This window comes from Haliotis rufescens, unplaced genomic scaffold (assembly GCF_023055435.1).
Source record: "Haliotis rufescens isolate VD_foot unplaced genomic scaffold, xgHalRufe1.0.p SCAF_11, whole genome shotgun sequence".
Taxonomy (NCBI): Eukaryota; Metazoa; Mollusca; class Gastropoda; order Lepetellida; family Haliotidae; genus Haliotis; species Haliotis rufescens.
The window spans coordinates 28,603,037-28,621,204 of NW_025963791.1; the positions used below are offsets into that span (position 1 = coordinate 28,603,037).

The 18,168-nt window shown below is 38.8% G+C and overlaps 1 protein-coding gene across 1 annotated transcript in view; it reads right to left on the bottom strand.

Moving 5' to 3' along the window:
* Positions 1-18,168, bottom strand: part of LOC124132607 — a 55,273-nt gene that overhangs the window by 24,099 nt on the left and 13,006 nt on the right. Inside the window, exon 2 of the mRNA XM_046496607.2 lies at positions 12,771-13,455. Within this exon, the coding sequence (XP_046352563.2) occupies positions 12,771-13,430 (660 nt within the window). The 5' untranslated portion in view covers positions 13,431-13,455. The remainder of the gene's footprint in view (positions 1-12,770; positions 13,456-18,168) is intronic.

The following is an 18,168-nucleotide window of genomic DNA, read 5'->3' on the forward strand; positions in this document are numbered from 1 at the left end:
CAAGGGAAGGGTAGTAGGGAGGGGAGAGGATGGAGTGGGGGTGGGAGGGATGGAGTGGGGGTGGGGATGTATTTGGGGTAGGAGGAGAGGGGATGGAGTGTGGAAGACGAGTCGCATGTTATTCTAAACTGTCCAATTTATGATGATCTAAGAAGAACCCTCTTTAATGAAGCAGAAATGTCTTTGTTTAACAGAGGCAGATGAATTTCTAGTGCTCCTCAACCTGAATTGATCTTTTATTGTGCCAAAACCTATTTCAATATCTTAAGAAGACGTCGATATTTTATATATAAATAATTTTTAAAAACCCGGATTACACACCTAAAAATAATATTTTAACAATTTATGACGATAACATTCTATGTATTATACTCTTTAGGCTTATACAGTCTCTCATAATTCCTTAGAATGGCTTGCACATTATGTTGATCATGTCTTATGCATATGTCAATTCTATGTCATGCCAAGACTTAAATAAAATATCTGTCTGTCTGTCTCTATGTCTGACAGAACCTTAAGCACAAAGTCCTAAGGCTATGACTAGACACATTAGTGTGGCACACGTCGAACTCTCAGTATTGATGCTTCACATGGTAAGAGTTGACCATGCATGACTTGCTCCCCATATATACCTTGTCCCCTTATAACAACTTCATTCATGTGTAATGCTCCAAGATCAATACGTTCTGTAGGTGATTAAGGTAACCAGGCACATACATCTCACACAATACAAACTGCTGATAACCGTGGCAACACTCTACCAGATAACAAAAACAACTTCAAATCATGTGAAACAGGTAAATGAACATATCAAACTCAAAAACAAAATTCATAATATACGAGCTCTTTGTGTTAAAACCTCACTTTAACAATGGTGGCCAAGGGCAGAACAATGCTAGCAACCGAATTTATCCATTTCAATCATTATAAAAGAATAACAAAAGAGGATTAAGACTACCAGCAGCGTCTACCATCACCCTACCATCGAGTGACAGTGTTGTAGATTTCGCATCTTACGAGTAAGGTACATGTGTCATATTTACCTGCAATTAACGACAGCTGTTTAGGTGAGCCCAATGCTCCTTGATATGAAATATAGGTCATTTACAATAAGATCAATGATGCTCAGGCACCACGATAACGCTGCAAAACCCAGCATTATTATTGATTTTACTGCTCAGCGACATTCTCTATAGTTTAGCCTTTCTCCAGTCAGCCATTGAGTCGCCAGGAGTCCACAGTAATTATTTCAGTGGATGGTTTAAATCCATGAAGTTGCACAAAAGAAAGAGATGCACTCACCTGGTCGCGATGGCTATTGTGAGCGTGAATTATCTGAAGTAGGGAGAGAACCGCTCTGACAATGAAACTATTTAATTTGGCCGACAATATAACTGGACAGGGCAAATGCATTAGTATGTTTGGGGTTTGGGGGGAATAATACTTGACTCACAAGAAACCTTCATCCATTAAGTCAGTGTCAATCAACATAGTGATGAAATTAACGAGAAATAAGTGGAAAGCTTGTGAATTTCCTGATAGCCAATAAACATATTGCAATTTTTAAAAATATAGCTCTTTGTACTTTGGTATGTCTTGAAAGGAATATTTTATCCAGAGAGTTAAAGGCATAAATTGTTTTCTAAGGATGTCCTGCTTTAGTAATGAGCTTCCAGAGTCAACTGATTAAACTGCCGGGTGAAAGAAAGTATACACCCATGTTTGATGCCACTGATGGTGTCAAAAAGTGAAACACGAGAAATGGTTATTCGATAGTGATGTATTTGTGTATCACATTTGTGTTTTGGAGTCTATCAGGGACTGTTTTCAACCAAGTAACATTTTGATAACATTTGTAATTTTTTGGTCAAATCCAATTTTCAAGTGAATACTTTCTTTTACCCAGCAGATTCTGTTACTGTTCATGCAGTAGTTTTCTTGATTTATTATATAATTATTTACATTTTACATGTATTTGAACAGAAATCACATAGCCTAAAATACACACTAGCTCAAAGGTTATCCCAAAATATTACAACTAACAATAAATTTCATGATTCCTTTTCAGTATAGTCCTATCTTCCATTTTGTTTCCTTGACATGGTGGATATTTTGGTGAAACATGATATCTCACTCCACACCCTCAACTCCCAACATTTCTTTGTATGATGTGTAAGGTCAGCTACAAATAAAACAACAGTATTGAACATGCATGTGGAACATCTTCATCACGCAATATAGTCTTAAATAGCTCACGGCACTGTAGCTCACCTGGTCACATATCATGTTCATATGCACAACTAAAAATACTATAAAAGCTTCTGCTTAAGATCTAAATAAATTTTGTTGTATGTATCCGGAATGTCACAAGTCATGTGTATCCATAATATCTGTTATAAATCCAAATAAATAAACATCTTCCACATTTGTATTTAATTACAGCTGCCAATCTTCATACAGTGATGGTGTCGCTCCACAAACACACTCTTGACCTGATATGTACATGCTCTGTTTGTTTGTTTGTTTGTTTGTTTTTTAACGCTGCACTCTGAAATAATCCAGCTATATGATGGCGGTCTATAAATAATCGAGCAGGACCAGAAAATCCAGTGATTGACAAAATGGGCATCGATCCACGCAATTATTATACGATGGCATGCATCAACCAAGTCAGCGAGCCAGACCACCCAATCCTGTTAGTCGCCTCTAACGACAAACATTGGTTGCTGAAAGTCCTCAGACGTGTGTTTTGACAGCCATCGTGCAGCATCAGTTTGAGTGAGTGAGTATGGTTTTACGCCGCTTTTAGCAATATTCCAGCAATATCACGGCGGGGGACACCAGAAATGGGCTTCACACATTGTACCCATGTCGGGAATCGAACCCGGGTCTTCGGCGTGACAAGCGAACGCTTTAACCACTAGACTACCCGACCGCCCCAGCATCAGTTTGATACAGAACATTACATCCCACCATCGCCTGCATCATCACCAAAGTTCAAACTTCACACTGCAGACATTTGCTTATGATAAAGCTTCACTTCCAGCCTGTGGATTCCCTTCATTTTCTACAAATATTGATAATTAATGCCCAAGAATGTCCGGCATAACAATATCACAAATAAATATCGCACAACAGTTTTGTTCCTACACTTTAAACACAGCTAACTTAATTTATTTTAGTTGAAAAAACAACATAAAAAAACCAAACCTTTCAATGCCAATGTCAAACTCACTTTAGGTGATAAACGTCAATTTAAAGTCTAAAATAGAGAAGATGAGCTAAACATAATTTTAACCGATATTAAATATTTTTTCAAAATTATGAAAAAAATTATCTTGATATTGATCACTGATTAAATAAATCTACAACTATGATGCAATTAATATATATCCCATATTCCCGGCAGTCATGAGGGAAAAGTGAGAATGTCCTTTCCCAACTGTAGAAATGTTTAACATATTTGTTGCAGCTGAACAGAATTAAATCCTTTGCATATCACTTGAATAAGTGCCTACAGTCTACAGTGTTACCCTAGCAATGCCTGGGTGTTCAACCCAGGGACACACAAGGCCTCACAAGGCCTCATGTGTACAGAACTTAATACAGCCCACCAGGTGTGTAACATTAGCAAGTCATACAGCAAAAACATATGGATTTTTCTGCGCAATCTTCATGATTGCTTCTCTGCAGGCAAGCTTTCCTTTGAACCTAGCAACTTCAATAAATGTGTGTGTTTTTTCCTGTTTCTGTTAAATAATGTTTGTTAAGCTGCTCAGCTGCCTGATAATGCATGCTGATGCAAGCTACTCAATGTTCTTTGGCTAGTTTATTGCGTTAGAGTCTTCATAACTTAATCTTTTACCCAAAAAATATATTTTTGTATGACTAACCATTGAAGAAAATCATGTTTGTGCAGACATCAGACAGTCCTACACAGTGAAGCCATGCATGATTTTTTAAGTTTATGTGATAGTTAATATAAAAGGTCAATGCCAAGAAAAACCAGTCTTGATTATCCGACAAAACTTAAAAAGGGAAAATAGCGGTGGAAATTATATGAACGGATCGCAGAAAATCAGTGATGACATCAGTGTAAGGGCAACAATCTGGTTTTTGGAGCAACTTAAATGAAAATCAATTCTAAATCAATATAAGAACGCAACCTAAACAGACACTAATACAGACTTGACTTTTGGTATTTCTAAGTGTACAGATTCGTAAGAATGCAAATATTTTTAGACGGGTTAAAATTAAAAAAAGGACATTTCAGATACATTTATGTCATTAAATTGCTGCCATGTGTTCAGTGTCAAGTGTTTCTGATCAGACTTAAAGTTTATCCTGTTGTAGGCACAACTGTTTTGTGGTGAGTAAGAAAAATTGAAAGAAAATAAGAAAAATACTGCTTTTCAGAATTATTTTTTTCATTTGTTTTTTAGGGTTGCGAGAATCCATAAAATAACTGAAAAAACCCATCTTGCCATTCATAATATAAATTTTACAAACAAGATTATAAAAGCAATCATCCAAGTTGATATCTTCAGCAAATAAAAAGAAAAAAAACAAAAATAATATATTGACCCAGAAATTACAATCGAACGCTACATACCGCCATCCTACGAACACAGCTGTGGTTTGGGAGATACATGCAAAACCTGGAAATCCCCATTTCCAAATTAGTCTATCATAGTGTTGGTCATGTGATCACCGCACAGATCATTATGACCTTGCGTACATTCGACCGTCATGAATTAACCGTCCAGTACTTGTCAAGCTTGTTCAGTGTCAAAGTGTTACTTTAAACTGCTATTTAGGTTCTGCTATCAAAAATTCATACATGCCCAATCAACTTAAAGATAATTTCGAGAGAAAAAATCAGTATCGTCACTACTTGACGTTCTATGAATAGACATTCTAGTTATTTCTAACACTGCTTTCAGGATTCCCCGAAAACTAACATCATAACAAAATTGTTTTGTGTTCTTAAAATGGAAGATGGTTTTGAGGAAACAAATGCATGACATTATTTCTGCACTGACCTCATTCTTAATGGATTTTCCTCCAAGATAAACAAGATAAACATGATAAACATGATAAACAAACGGGCAAGGAAAACACATTTTTCAGTGATATGGCCAGGTGACAGTGAAAGTATTTGTAAAATGATTCAAGTATATGATAAAAAGTACAGTTAAGACTTTTAGCCAACCCAGTCAATGTGAGCTGATGACATTGAACCATTGTCCATTCATCTGTCCATGAGCAATGTAAGAACTCAGAATATATCTTTGCAAAAACCATTCCACATCTTCCTGGCAATTACAACATCGGGAAATATTCTCACTGCCTTCGTAACTGCTCATTGTAACTCTCTATACATGAAATTATCTTGTCAGCTTAGTTATGGGGTGATGTGGTCAATCAGATGCACATCTAGATCATAGTAGTTGTAAATTGACCAGGTTTTTCATAGTCAGACGAGGTATTATTTTAAACAAAATAATCCAGTGTATTTAAAGACCAAGACAAACATATCATATGCAGTTTCCCATTTTCCTTTCATCTTCTGGAACTAGCTTTCTGTCCTGACTATGACCTTGTAGATCTCTAACCACGCCTATCTCTTACCCAGTCTGTCAGACATATACACCCTCCTGAGGCCTCACCTCGTTGAATTGCCCTACCCCTGATGTAATTTGCCCTCACCCCCTGGAATTGCCCTACCCCTGATGTAATTACCCCTCATCCCCCCTCACCCACTCTATCTCCAGCCATCAACGCCCTGCCTCAGCCCACCCACATCCCCAGTGTCACGGCTCAACAGTCAGTCTGTCTGTCCACACCCTCACACTTACCCCAACTCTCGTGGATACATTGGCCTCCACCTAGAATTGCCTTACCCCTAAGTAATGCCACTCTCACCCCCATCCCCCATCCCCAGCCTCACCATCAACAACAACCAGACAGCTCTGACTGAACACTCCACATATCATCCCCTTTCTCTCCCTCCTAGCTGATCCCAGGAACTGACATCCCCCCTCCCCCATCACTCTCAGCTTCTGTGGAAGAGATAAGGCCCCAGCCAACACATGTGGATGAACTATCCAGACAGCTGATGGCTTCCGCAAGCACAGGTGTACACTGATACTTGTGCTTAGTCATAAACCTGGAGAGTTTTCAAACCAAGCCACAAAGATTCTGTGCAGTTTTCCATACAATTAGTCAAAATGCATTCTCCTGAATATCAATTTGTTTCTTGCAGAACCAACAGTACATAACCTATATTTATTCAACAGATATGTCTATCATTGTCTATTTCTACTTTAAAATAAAATATGCACATTTTCGGTTTCAACAGCGCTGCTAAGTGTATGACCAAAATATAATATTTTGGTATCTAGGTAACCAATTCTACCAATATACAATGTTTGTTTTGTTTGTTTGTTGTTAAATGCCGCACTCAGCAATATTCCAGCTATATGATGGCGGTCTGTAAAAAATCGAGTCTGGACCAGACAATCCAATGATTGACATCATGAGCATCAATCCACACAATTGGGATACAACAACCTGTATCAACCAAGTCAGCGAGCCTGAATACCCGATCCCGTTATTCGCATCTTATGACAAGCATTGTCTCCTTTTATGGCAAGTATGGTTTGCTGAAGACCTATTCTACCCCGGATCTTCGTGGGTCCCAATATACAATGCATACCAACACATGGAATTCAGCATGCAATGGGGTGGTCAGGTAGCCTAGTGGTTAAAGCGTTCGCACGTCACTCCAAAGACCCGGGTTCGATTCCTGACATGGATACAATGTGTGAAGCCCATTTCTGGTGTCCCCCGCCGTAGTGATATTGCTGGAATATTGCTAAAAACGGCGTAAAACCATACTCACTCGCTCACTCAGTATGCAACATGTTTATTAATTGGTTTACAGATTTCACAATCCTAAAATAATCAGAGCAAAAAATACCGTGTAAATTATATTTTTATTCACAAATGCAAAATTACGCATTCACCACAAAGAACATTAATAGGTTAATCTGCAAGACCAATAAGATTAGCTCTACTAAAACTAATCACAATAGTTAGATAACTTTTTGAAATATGAAAAATAAATCACCTGAAATCTGTTTGGGATTTTTTTCCCATCTATCTGCTATGAACCAGGATTTTTTCATAAGCAAAATCTGTATACCAGAACATAATTTAGTCTAGCCTTACTCCAGTATTCATCGCTTATCAGTTGATGTTAAAACTATTCACATCAAGAGCCTGCATATTACCTGTACCAAGAGGGCGAACTCGTCATATTAGTTTAATCGATTCCATGGCACTTACACACTTCACATGTGTGTGAGTTAAAGCTGCACATAAACTCTAAGATCCAACAGTGTTTGCACTTAGTGACTGGTTCAAACAGAATATAAACCAGATCATTAGTTTTCTAAATGAGCTATTAGGTTGCTACATATCATGTACACAGCTATTTATTGCAAATACTTCTTCATTAAAACTAGACACTTCAGGGGAATAGCTTCTACTGAATCAAACTTTCACTATCGGGTTACACTGTCGGATGATTCTTTGAATCATAAACGATGACATTTTTTCTCCCAAAGAAAATATGCTGCTCTGGAACGAGTGAAGATGAAAGGTGGTTTATAAACAAGGCCGCTTTTATTGGTATTGGCTAATTACATCCACAAACATCACAGTACCAATGAATTATGCATACCGTACCTCTCTTTTACAAGCATACAAAACATTTCTGGGTTGAAATTTGGCAAAACATTTACAATATCTGCAAACAGAAAAAACATACGCTTTCATTGTACAATCCATCTAGTCTAATAGAAAACCTAGCACTTGATATAACCATTTCTAAAATCAGCAGTGTTTTGGAAATATTTGTCACTTTTTGCCTAATCATGCTAATACTAGCCGTGACAGATTAACTATAGTAATAGGAAAGAACATGCTGTTCTTAACCTTTTTTGAGTAGTATATTAAGTCAATGAAACAAATAGACACATAACATTTACACTATCCAGTCAAAGCACCCTTATATAAAATGTACTGGTTATTATGAAAATGGACTGGAAAGTGTCCAGTTAGCCTAATACATAGTCTGTGATATCTTTTACAGTAAACTACGGTTATAACAAGCTCAAAGGGACCACTGATATTAGTTCGATATAACCGTACATCATTATAACTATATATACAGCATATATACAGCAAATAGCCGGCACCAAAAATTTGTTCGTTATGTCTGTCAGTTCGTTATAAGCATGTTCGTTATAAACGTAGTTTACTGTATTATACAATACAATTCTCTCCTCTAATTTGTTAGATGCTTGTTTTTATACAGCTGGCTAGACTGTTTATGATCTAGATTATTTTTTGTTTAATTTAATACATTTATTCTGCAGTCATGGTTCACAGACCAGTGGACTTGCATATACGAGGATCCTGTTTTGGGACACCCTATAATATGTCATAATATGTCTCCATACATTTTCCTCCTTGCAGGTGTGAACAGGGTAATATCCCTCTCTCGACCATGAAAACCACCCCATACATCCATTACCACTTTGATGTGGAGATAACGCTGCAGTTTGACATTGTTCCACTCAACACACAGACGACACCTTTACTAACTAGTGCGCTCGCCTGTTCAAGGTCGTCTGAGGTCATGTTCCTGCCTGGCTCGTCTGTCTCCTAAACTGGGTCACTAGACGTAAACACAGTCACATGGGCCGCAATGGAATCTAAGGAGAAATTGGGCCAATATGAACTGAAATTTAAGAGCATCGCAGGGCTAAAATTAGACTCGGTCTCCTTTGGGTAGGACGTGGTTAGTGTCAAAGATTGACAACATACTATCATCCATTCACCGGAGGATTTAATCAGATGGATTCAATCAGATGGTTTCTTCTTCCACTTGAAGACAGATGTTTCAAGTCTTGTGCTAAACAAATCAACCGAATCAATTAATAATTTAGAACAATCATGTTTTCAAAACCAAAATGGAAATGTCAACTGAATGAAAGAGGGAGCTTATTGTTATACCTATGGAAAATGACTGACCACGTTATCTTTCCCGGGGGGGGGGGGGGGCTTTCCAGGGTTTTTTCAGCGGAAACAAATTCAATAAAGCAAAATCAGAAAACAGCAATTGTACTATGAAAGTGTCTAACATCTAACATGTCAGAAGACAAATGTTTCTGCTATAATCATGATAAGTGGTAAATGTTAAATATGCCATGTACCATAAATCATTGTTAATGATAACTATCCTTCTCAGTGAGTGAGTGAGTGAGTGAGTATGGTTTTACGCCGCTTTTAGCAATATTCCAGCAATATCACGGCGACGGACACCATAAATGGGCTTCACACATTGTGCCCATGTCGGGAATCGAACCTGGCTCTTTGGCGTGACCAGCTAACGCTTTAACCACTAGGCTACCTGACCGCCCCCTATCCTTCTCAGACTGCCTGAGATATTCTCGATGCCATGATCATGTCAAAGTACAGAATGCCCTCATCCATGGAACAACAATTTTTGTGTAAGAAATTGACGACAGGGCAAGAACTGGCCTCTAAGTTTGGTGTTTAAAACATAAGGTTGTAATCTACATATTGAGTCTTTATGAAGTTCCAACTTCAAAATAGTTATTAAAGACCTTATTTGCCTTTTTGTCTCATCAATATGTTTATACAGCCATTTTGTTTTCCTGGAATGTTGACAGAATCTATCACATACAAAACTTACCCCACAACGGAATGTCTGGGAATCTCAATGCAAAGCGAAGGGATTGCTTTGCTGACATCTTCCTGGACCCTCTTGCACAAAACAATCATTTCCTTGAGTCTTTGTAGGCAGTTAGAAGCTGGATACACTCACGAGAAGGGGTATTGTTATGGATCACAACTTCTTTATTATACATACACAATGTTTCAGGCCTACTTCTTGCCCTTTCTTCCTGACGAGGGGCAGGAAGTAGCCCTGAAACATTGTGTATAGATGATATAGAAGTTGTAATCCATGATACTCCTCATGATCATATCCTTGTATGCCTATGCCAGGAAAGTATATTAATCCCATCGATGTATCAATATGATCACTTGCCATAACATATTGTTGAGAATATAGGTTTGTGATGTAAAATTTAATTCATAAGACTTAAATTGGTACTTCTTGGGGTTCATTACGGTATGAATCGAAACACTAATGTGCAAACTGTGGGAACCCTCAACGTGACCCCAAATTACACATTCAAGAAATAGGGATAAATTCACATGCATATTTGTTCTGATATGTTTCCTGCAACTTGTCTGACAAGTGGGTGGAATACTGGCTGGAGCCTGACTTACATCCACCTTTTCTGACCAGCAGATGTAATACTTGCTGGAGCCTGACTAACGTCCACCTTTTCTGACCAGCAGATGTAATACTTGCTGGAGCCTGACTAACGTCCACCTTTCCTGACCAACGGAGGTAATACTGGCTGGAGCCTGACTAACGTTCACCTTTCCTGACTAGCGGATGTAATACTTGCTGGAGCCTGACAAACGTCCACCTTTCCTGACCAACAGAGGTAATACTGGCTGGAGCCTGACTAACGTGAACTATGTAAATCACAATCCCAAACTGTCCAGCCAGACCAGTTACACTGAACAATACAATTCACAATTATCAACCTCTTGTAAGTAAACAATGCAATGAAAATCAGTTAGGACTAAACATCAGTGAAGAAGTTACTACTTTAAACATACACAGCAGAATCCGTTCACAAATATATCCAATTCACCTCCCCGCCAAAAAACTGACAGCCTGATTTTGAATGCATGTCACAAGCTGTACAGCCTAGATACTGTTCGAATGCCAGGATAGTTATAAAATATTCACAGCACTTGCTAATTGATACAGATGGTATGGGCTGCCCGAGGTAGTCAATCTGCTATCAACAATCCTGGCCCTGCACATTTACTACTGAGGTGCTGTGGCCAACAGTTTGATTGATGGCTATGTGTGGTGTACTTTACATGAGCAGTGAGTGATAGATGGTGGTAGTCAGTGTTGAAGGAAGTTTGAAAGATGAGGGAAAGATCTGTTGCCCCCTCCATAACTTGACCAGCCATATTAAACTTGTTAATGGTCAGGACTCGGACATTGACTAAATATTGTAAGTAAAGATATGCTCTGTCACAAGACGTTTCAGATAAGGTCCTCTTTATCATATCCAAAACGACTCCCAATACATTTCTTTGAAATGGAAATTGGATGCCAAGAGAATCTTGTCATCAGTGGGTGTGCGAGAATTCAAATTGATGTATCTTACTATTAAATGACAAAAACTGACAAGATGGTCAAGTGAAAGATAATCTTTCTTTCTATGTAGAGAGAAAGCTGGACTGTGTCAACAGTAACACAAGCATTGCTTTCTTGAGTATTTTATAACATGCTTCACATTGTGTAAAGCTGGATTAGTTTGTATTCAATACAGATAGTAAAACATAATACATCTACTGATAGCATTTGTTTGTTTATTTGTTGTTTAATGCCGCACTCAGCAATATTCCAGCTATATGACGGCAGTCTGAAATTAATCGAGTCTGGACCAGACAATCTAGTGATTGACATCATGAGTATCAATCTTTGCAATTGGGATACGATGACATGCATCAACAAAGTCAGCAAGCCTGACCACCCGATCTCGTTAGTTGCCTCTTCCGACAAACATAGTCACCTTTTACAACATGGGTTGCTGAAGACCTATTCTACCCCGGATCTTCATGGGTCTACTGATAGCAAAACATGTGTCATATCTACTGATAGTAAAATGTTGGCAACATCTACTGATAGTAAAACGTGTGTAACATCTGATAATAACGTGTGTCACATCCATGGATATTAGAACGTGTGCATGTCTACAGATAATGCTGTTTTGCATACAGTAGTAAATTATTATGGCTTTTTGGCACATTTCCCATACATCAGCAAAATTTCTTTGGTAGACCTGTATTCATACTATGAGATTTGTGTGAATGAAATAGGTTTTAAATGCAGTCAGCACTTCTGTTATAACCATGGAGCTTGGCCCTGTACTCCACGAAGTGATCTTAGTAGTACAACAGTTGGAATTCAATGTTAGACTGTGGGAGTTAGGACAGCCGTAGTGCTATTGTAGCTGGGTGTGAAGTCATCCCACAGATGACATCCTTACTTTATCAGCTTGCTGACGGGGTTAACCTCTTTGGTCATGTGGACAAGGCGTCTGACCTCTGACCAGAAGGTCCGTGGTTCAAATCCCATCACGGACAGACAACCAATGGGCAATGGTGTGAGTAACAACCCTTCCATGTGGACATACAATCAACCAGTTCACAACTGAAAGCTGGTCTCTACTCAAGGCAGTCATCCATACAAGTCTTACATGAGCCATTGTGACCAACCAGTCCCTGGTTTAGCCACCTCTTACATACTGAGGCATTGTTTTAATTGCTCGAACATCAACTACATCTTTTTAAAAGCAACCATCCACTGGTTATCCAACAGATACCAAAATTATCCTTGTAACTATGGAAGAGCTAAATGAGTCTATGTTGCTTTCAGTGCAGTCACCAATATTCCACCAATGTCATGGCTGCCTATCAGTTATGGAAGTCCGGCGCTTGCAAACTTGTGACTGAGTGTGAAAGACTGAACTTTGAATCTTCAAGAGGACGGAGACAATCAGAAGAGAAAATCTTACCTTCTGTGACTGTGTCTTCCATAGTCCTGCCTCATCTTTCCCATCAACCCCTGGGAGACTTCCTCCAGGGTTATCACCTCTGTGTAACTGGGGCAACGACTGGGCACGGAAGAGTGAGGAAGGGTTTTCCACAGCTCCCCCAAATCCCCCTGGTGACCCAACTTGACCTCCAGGTCCCCCAACTTGTCCTCCAGGTCCCCCAACCTGACCTCCAGGTCCCCCAACTTGACCTCCAGGTCCCCCAGGTTTTCCCCCTGGTCCTCCAGCTCCAAACATGGCTCGCATCTGGACCAACTGACTTATCCTTCTCTTTAGGTTCAACTGCGCATCATTGGGAGTGACTGCATCAGGTATGCCTGACCTTCTGAAATCGGCTGGCGCGTTGTCCTGATTTGGGTAGAACATCGGCATGTCCCCACCCCCAGGATACCCGGCCCTTCCCTGCATGCCCATAGCCCCGGGACTCCCTGCCATGCTGTTGAAGGAAGGGAGACCGCTAGGCAAGCTCACCGGTCCCGCTTGGGAACTGGCACTCTGAAAACTGTGAGCCGCCATTGCTGCAAGGTATGCCGGGTCCTGCATGGCATCTATCATTGATCGGGGATCCGTCATCCCCGGGCGCCCCCACCCAACCTCAGCCTGGGTTCGATCCTGCTCCATAACATCACCTTCAACTCATCCCACACTGAAACACAACAAACAATACTAAAGATCATGTGGATGAAAAGGCTTCAAAGCAGAATACAACCAAACCAATCTTAATTCTTAAGGCCAGAGCCTATGAATAGGTTCGCGCCCTCCTCATGAGTGATATGGAGTTTTGACACCGAAAGTCCATATCACCTGCCGAGGTGGGTGCCAACCGACTTATACCACAGGGGCCATGAACACGATGCACTTTAAGATGAGGCTGCAAAACCATGAAACAAGGCTTGCTCCCCTTTCAATCGAATCATCCAAACTCGGCACATTGCACGTGTGGGGTCATTACAAAAAATAACCTGTCAAAAATATGGACATAATGCACACAAGTGATATAACAATTGCCTGAATTTTATTTTGATATATTTCAAAATAGGGGAAGGAGGTATTTGTCTGTCAAATTTTATAGCTCATTTTGATAAAAAGCTACAATAAGCATGAAAAGCATAGCAAAGAAGAAAAAGTTAAAATTTCTTTTTATTTGCTTGATATCTTCTTTTGGAAGGAAAGATATAAAACTACAACAGTCATAAAACATTAAAGTAATTATTTTTCAATAGTAATATATGAAATTTCAAACTACCTAATCTAAGTGGTTTGCAATTTTCCCTGTAAAGTAAGATAAACAAACAGTCCGATGGTGGTCACAACTGCTCCCTGTTATCTTCTATCACCAGATAAGCAGTGCATCTTACTACCAAACAGGTTCAACCACTAATCAATTCCTGTCCTGGTCACATGGCACTTCCAATCTTTTTCTTCTTTTATAGACTACTTTGATTTGGTTCAAATTAAAAAAATAATAGCCATAATCATATAAAATGAGCTTTGATGCCATATTCAACCAGTCCGAAAAAGTCACATTTGTCCTAATTGAACTGATCATTAGTAAATTCCACTATTATTAATGACTGGCTCGAGTCAACAATTAAACGGATGTGAAACGTAAAATATTGTTTTCACTATGATTGTATATGACAAAATATCGGTGAATTTCGGAAAACTTGTGGTTAGTTGTAAAGCAAAAATTGATGTCACATAATACTTGTCAGTACTAGCGGGGTTCAAGGTCATCCCACAACACATCTCGCAACACGTGGCTACATCAGGCAGGCAGCTGGAGAAGTGTTCGCGGGGCTTTGTTTACGATCCTAAGCATGTTCTAAAAATAGACTTTGTGGCTTTCCCCTTTCCTGAACAAGTTTCGTTAGATTTTGGAAATATCTTTCATTAAGTTTGTACAAATCTGGACAATTGAATAAATAATATATAAATAATTACTTCTGAATATCTTATTAGGAATATGTCGGTTAAGGTTGAAATATTTCTACACATGTACCATGGTGAAGGGGCCAATGATACAAACATAGTAACATCCATTTTGTAACTTCTATAATAAAGGAAAATAACAAAAAGCAATATATAAAGAAATATACAGACAGATAAGTTCAAAATCATTGCCATGGCAATATTCATGCTAAGTTATCTGATCTTTTTTTTATCCCAGAAATAATTTGTTCATTAAAATCTGAACCAGTACATGTTTTGGCATTAGATTTCATTGCGCATCATGTAAGGTTTCAACGACAAAGCAATGCAAACATCATAAATTCTGACGTTCCTCAAATAGTTTCAAAACCAATGAACCAAACAATCCATATTTCCACAATGTTATGCTCTGCAAAATATATTGTTTGTCTCTGTTTCAATAACAGATTTCAGCAGTCAGATTATTGGAACATACTAGAAACTTCATAACATGAAGCAATAATCACTCTCCCACCAATGGCTATCAATTCCTGACACTTTCAGCGCCTTGATGCTGTTAATGGTTTAAAGATCCAGCTAAACATACCCCTCCTGCTGTCGCACCTGGTCAGGGCGAAACACGGTCAGGGCTCACTGAACATGAAGCTGTTTTGCAAATTAAGGGGTGGGCTTTAAACCACTAGACAGACAATTTTCCTCCACCGACAATAATAGGGGGTTGGCTAGTACTTCAAGATAAGCCTATGCTAGTGACACTGTGCTGAAGGAATATTTGCCCAATGCTTATAAATTCTCGCCCGCTATCCTCATGAATAATTGTGAAAGATTGCTTTTTAAAGGCGGAACCAGGGTTTGTTAAAGAGGAAGGGGGTCGTCACAGTTACGAAATCTTAACTTTAGTGTGTCCATGTGACAAGCATGTACACAAGTATAATAATCATATAAAGGAATTTTTTTTATAGGGCATATACCAATAATCCCCCTCCGGACCCTCCTTTGCGATAAATCTATTACATGGCAAGAATTGTTGAAACTAGGAATTAAGAACTGGGTGCAGTTTATTAAAATGTGGTTTGATTAAATATATTGAAGTGTACTTCCTTAATCTGTTCACATGTTCATTTGTCACAAATCATAATGCTGATGTAGCTGCCGTAAACATTTCCTCCAAGTGATGGGATTTGAACCAAGGAGCTTCTGATCTGAGGTCGAACACCATGTCCACATGACCAAAGAGGTTAACCCCGCCACAGCAAGCTGACCAGGTAAGAATGTCATCTATGGGCTTACTCCACACCTCGCTACTCCCCGTCAAAAGAAGGCACGCCCCCGGCCGCATGGTAAGGTACTGAGAAATATTTTGCTCAAATTCAATATGAACATTATCAGTTGGGAGACAAGGTATCGACCATAAATTTCTGAGTACCATGATGGGATTCAAACCGACCTTCTGATCCGAGATCGAACTCTTAAACACCTTGTCCAGATGACCTAAGCTATCATATCCCATTAGCAAGCTGACAAAGCTCCAGGTCCTGCTTTACTGACACACCAAGTGTAACTGAGCCTCCATCAATCAGGCCGCGAAGATGAAGGAGTTATTAGGAAACAACCCAGTGGTATCATTGAAGGAGGATGAAGAACCAAATGATGACTCTTCAAGATGACTCTTAGAATCTTGCAACTGACTGCATTTAAATCACAAATAAAAATCTTCCATCCTAAGCATTTAATATTTCTTATTTACATAATTCAGATACCTTAAGATTTTATCTAAAATTCTATCTTTGGACTACAGAAACACTTCCTTAATAAACTGCACGGCAATACTTTCCAACCCTTTACAGTGATATCTTCCTTGATCAGTATAACCCTGTTGACCCAGTTGAGCCCTGTAGCTGCTGCCGAACCCAATTTGATGCCAGGATTCAAAGTCAAAACAAGGTCAACAGTATAGTAACACAACATGAGGAAACAGGAAATAGAAGGTAAGAAGTTTGGGAGAATTTCAACAGTAGGTTTCAGCCCTCCATAACTATGTCATAACAGAGGAGTTCGCTATGTCTGCGGAGCTCAGCGACATCACATTCCATAAACGTATATTCAAATGTCATTCTTCACAAATTAAGGCATGACAATACTGAAAACATCCCAATTCTGTTTTTACAATTCAAAATGCAAAACTCGACGAACACTGACCTAATCCATGTTACCCTGCCCCACAATTTGTAATATGCGACGTTCTATGTTAAACCCGTAAAAGTCCTTCTAAAACTGACAACTAATGTTCTAATGTTCTAATTCTGTCCTACCAGCAAGATTTTGTCTTGTAAAAAACACCCATCCACTATCAAGGTTAACTATCAACTCGGAGTTTGGCAATCGGAACACAAGAGCTTTGTTTACGATTTGCAGCGGGGGCTAAATATAGATTCTCTGGCTTTCCCCTATTACATGTGACCTAGTTTCAATAATAGGTCATACTTGGCACAAGTCCCGCTTTGCCTCCTTTCATGATATGTTCAGAAATTAGTGTTAAAAACTAACCTCAACGTTTTAACAAATTTGTCAAAATAAACTACAATACGTTGCCTGTAAGTATTTCAGTCGATGAACTTTTAACTCACTTCGTATAAGCAACCGAACGTTGTGATAGGGGTTCTTAGATAATCATGTCTAAATCCCCTCGTCTTATGGAAATCCAATGCCAGTCAAGCAGTACCATTTTTGTCACCAGTCAAGACAGAATCCATCACAATGGTCCATCCACCTCTTAATCTCTTGACCCGAATATGTGAATAGATCCTCTCCTCCAGATACAGGAACAAAATCTGGATATGGAACATATCCGTGATACAAAATAATGGACACTTTTCAGATTGCATTGCACAAGTTTGATATTTCATATAATAATTTCAATATATAATATTATCGCTTAGATATATGATATCCAAATTTCAAGATTGTATTTCAAAATTTACATACATATTTCAACTAAATTTTGAAAATATTTCCTACTTTGAATTGTTATGGGGCTATAAATTTCTCGTTTCACATTTCTTGTCTTTTCATAAAGTTTGTAAGTATTGAATTCAAATGGTTAAGCTTTAACATTGTAATAAGACATAATATTCAATTTTGTTTCAAGTGATTGTAGTGCAACAAATTCTGCATCAGCTATTCATATACCACGTCTACCCACCATTCCTGTGTTCTGCATCAGCATAAAACAATATGACCCAATTTTCTGGGGTTACACACTCTGAATCAGCTAACAGGACGGAAAACAAACCACCCACTCGTAAAATGCTTTGCCCACACAAAAATCTGTTCGGAGCATGCTCAGGGTTTCATGTGACTGTATTTCATGCAATTTCACCTCAAAATTTCCAAATCATATTTATGATGAGTAATAATATGCAACATA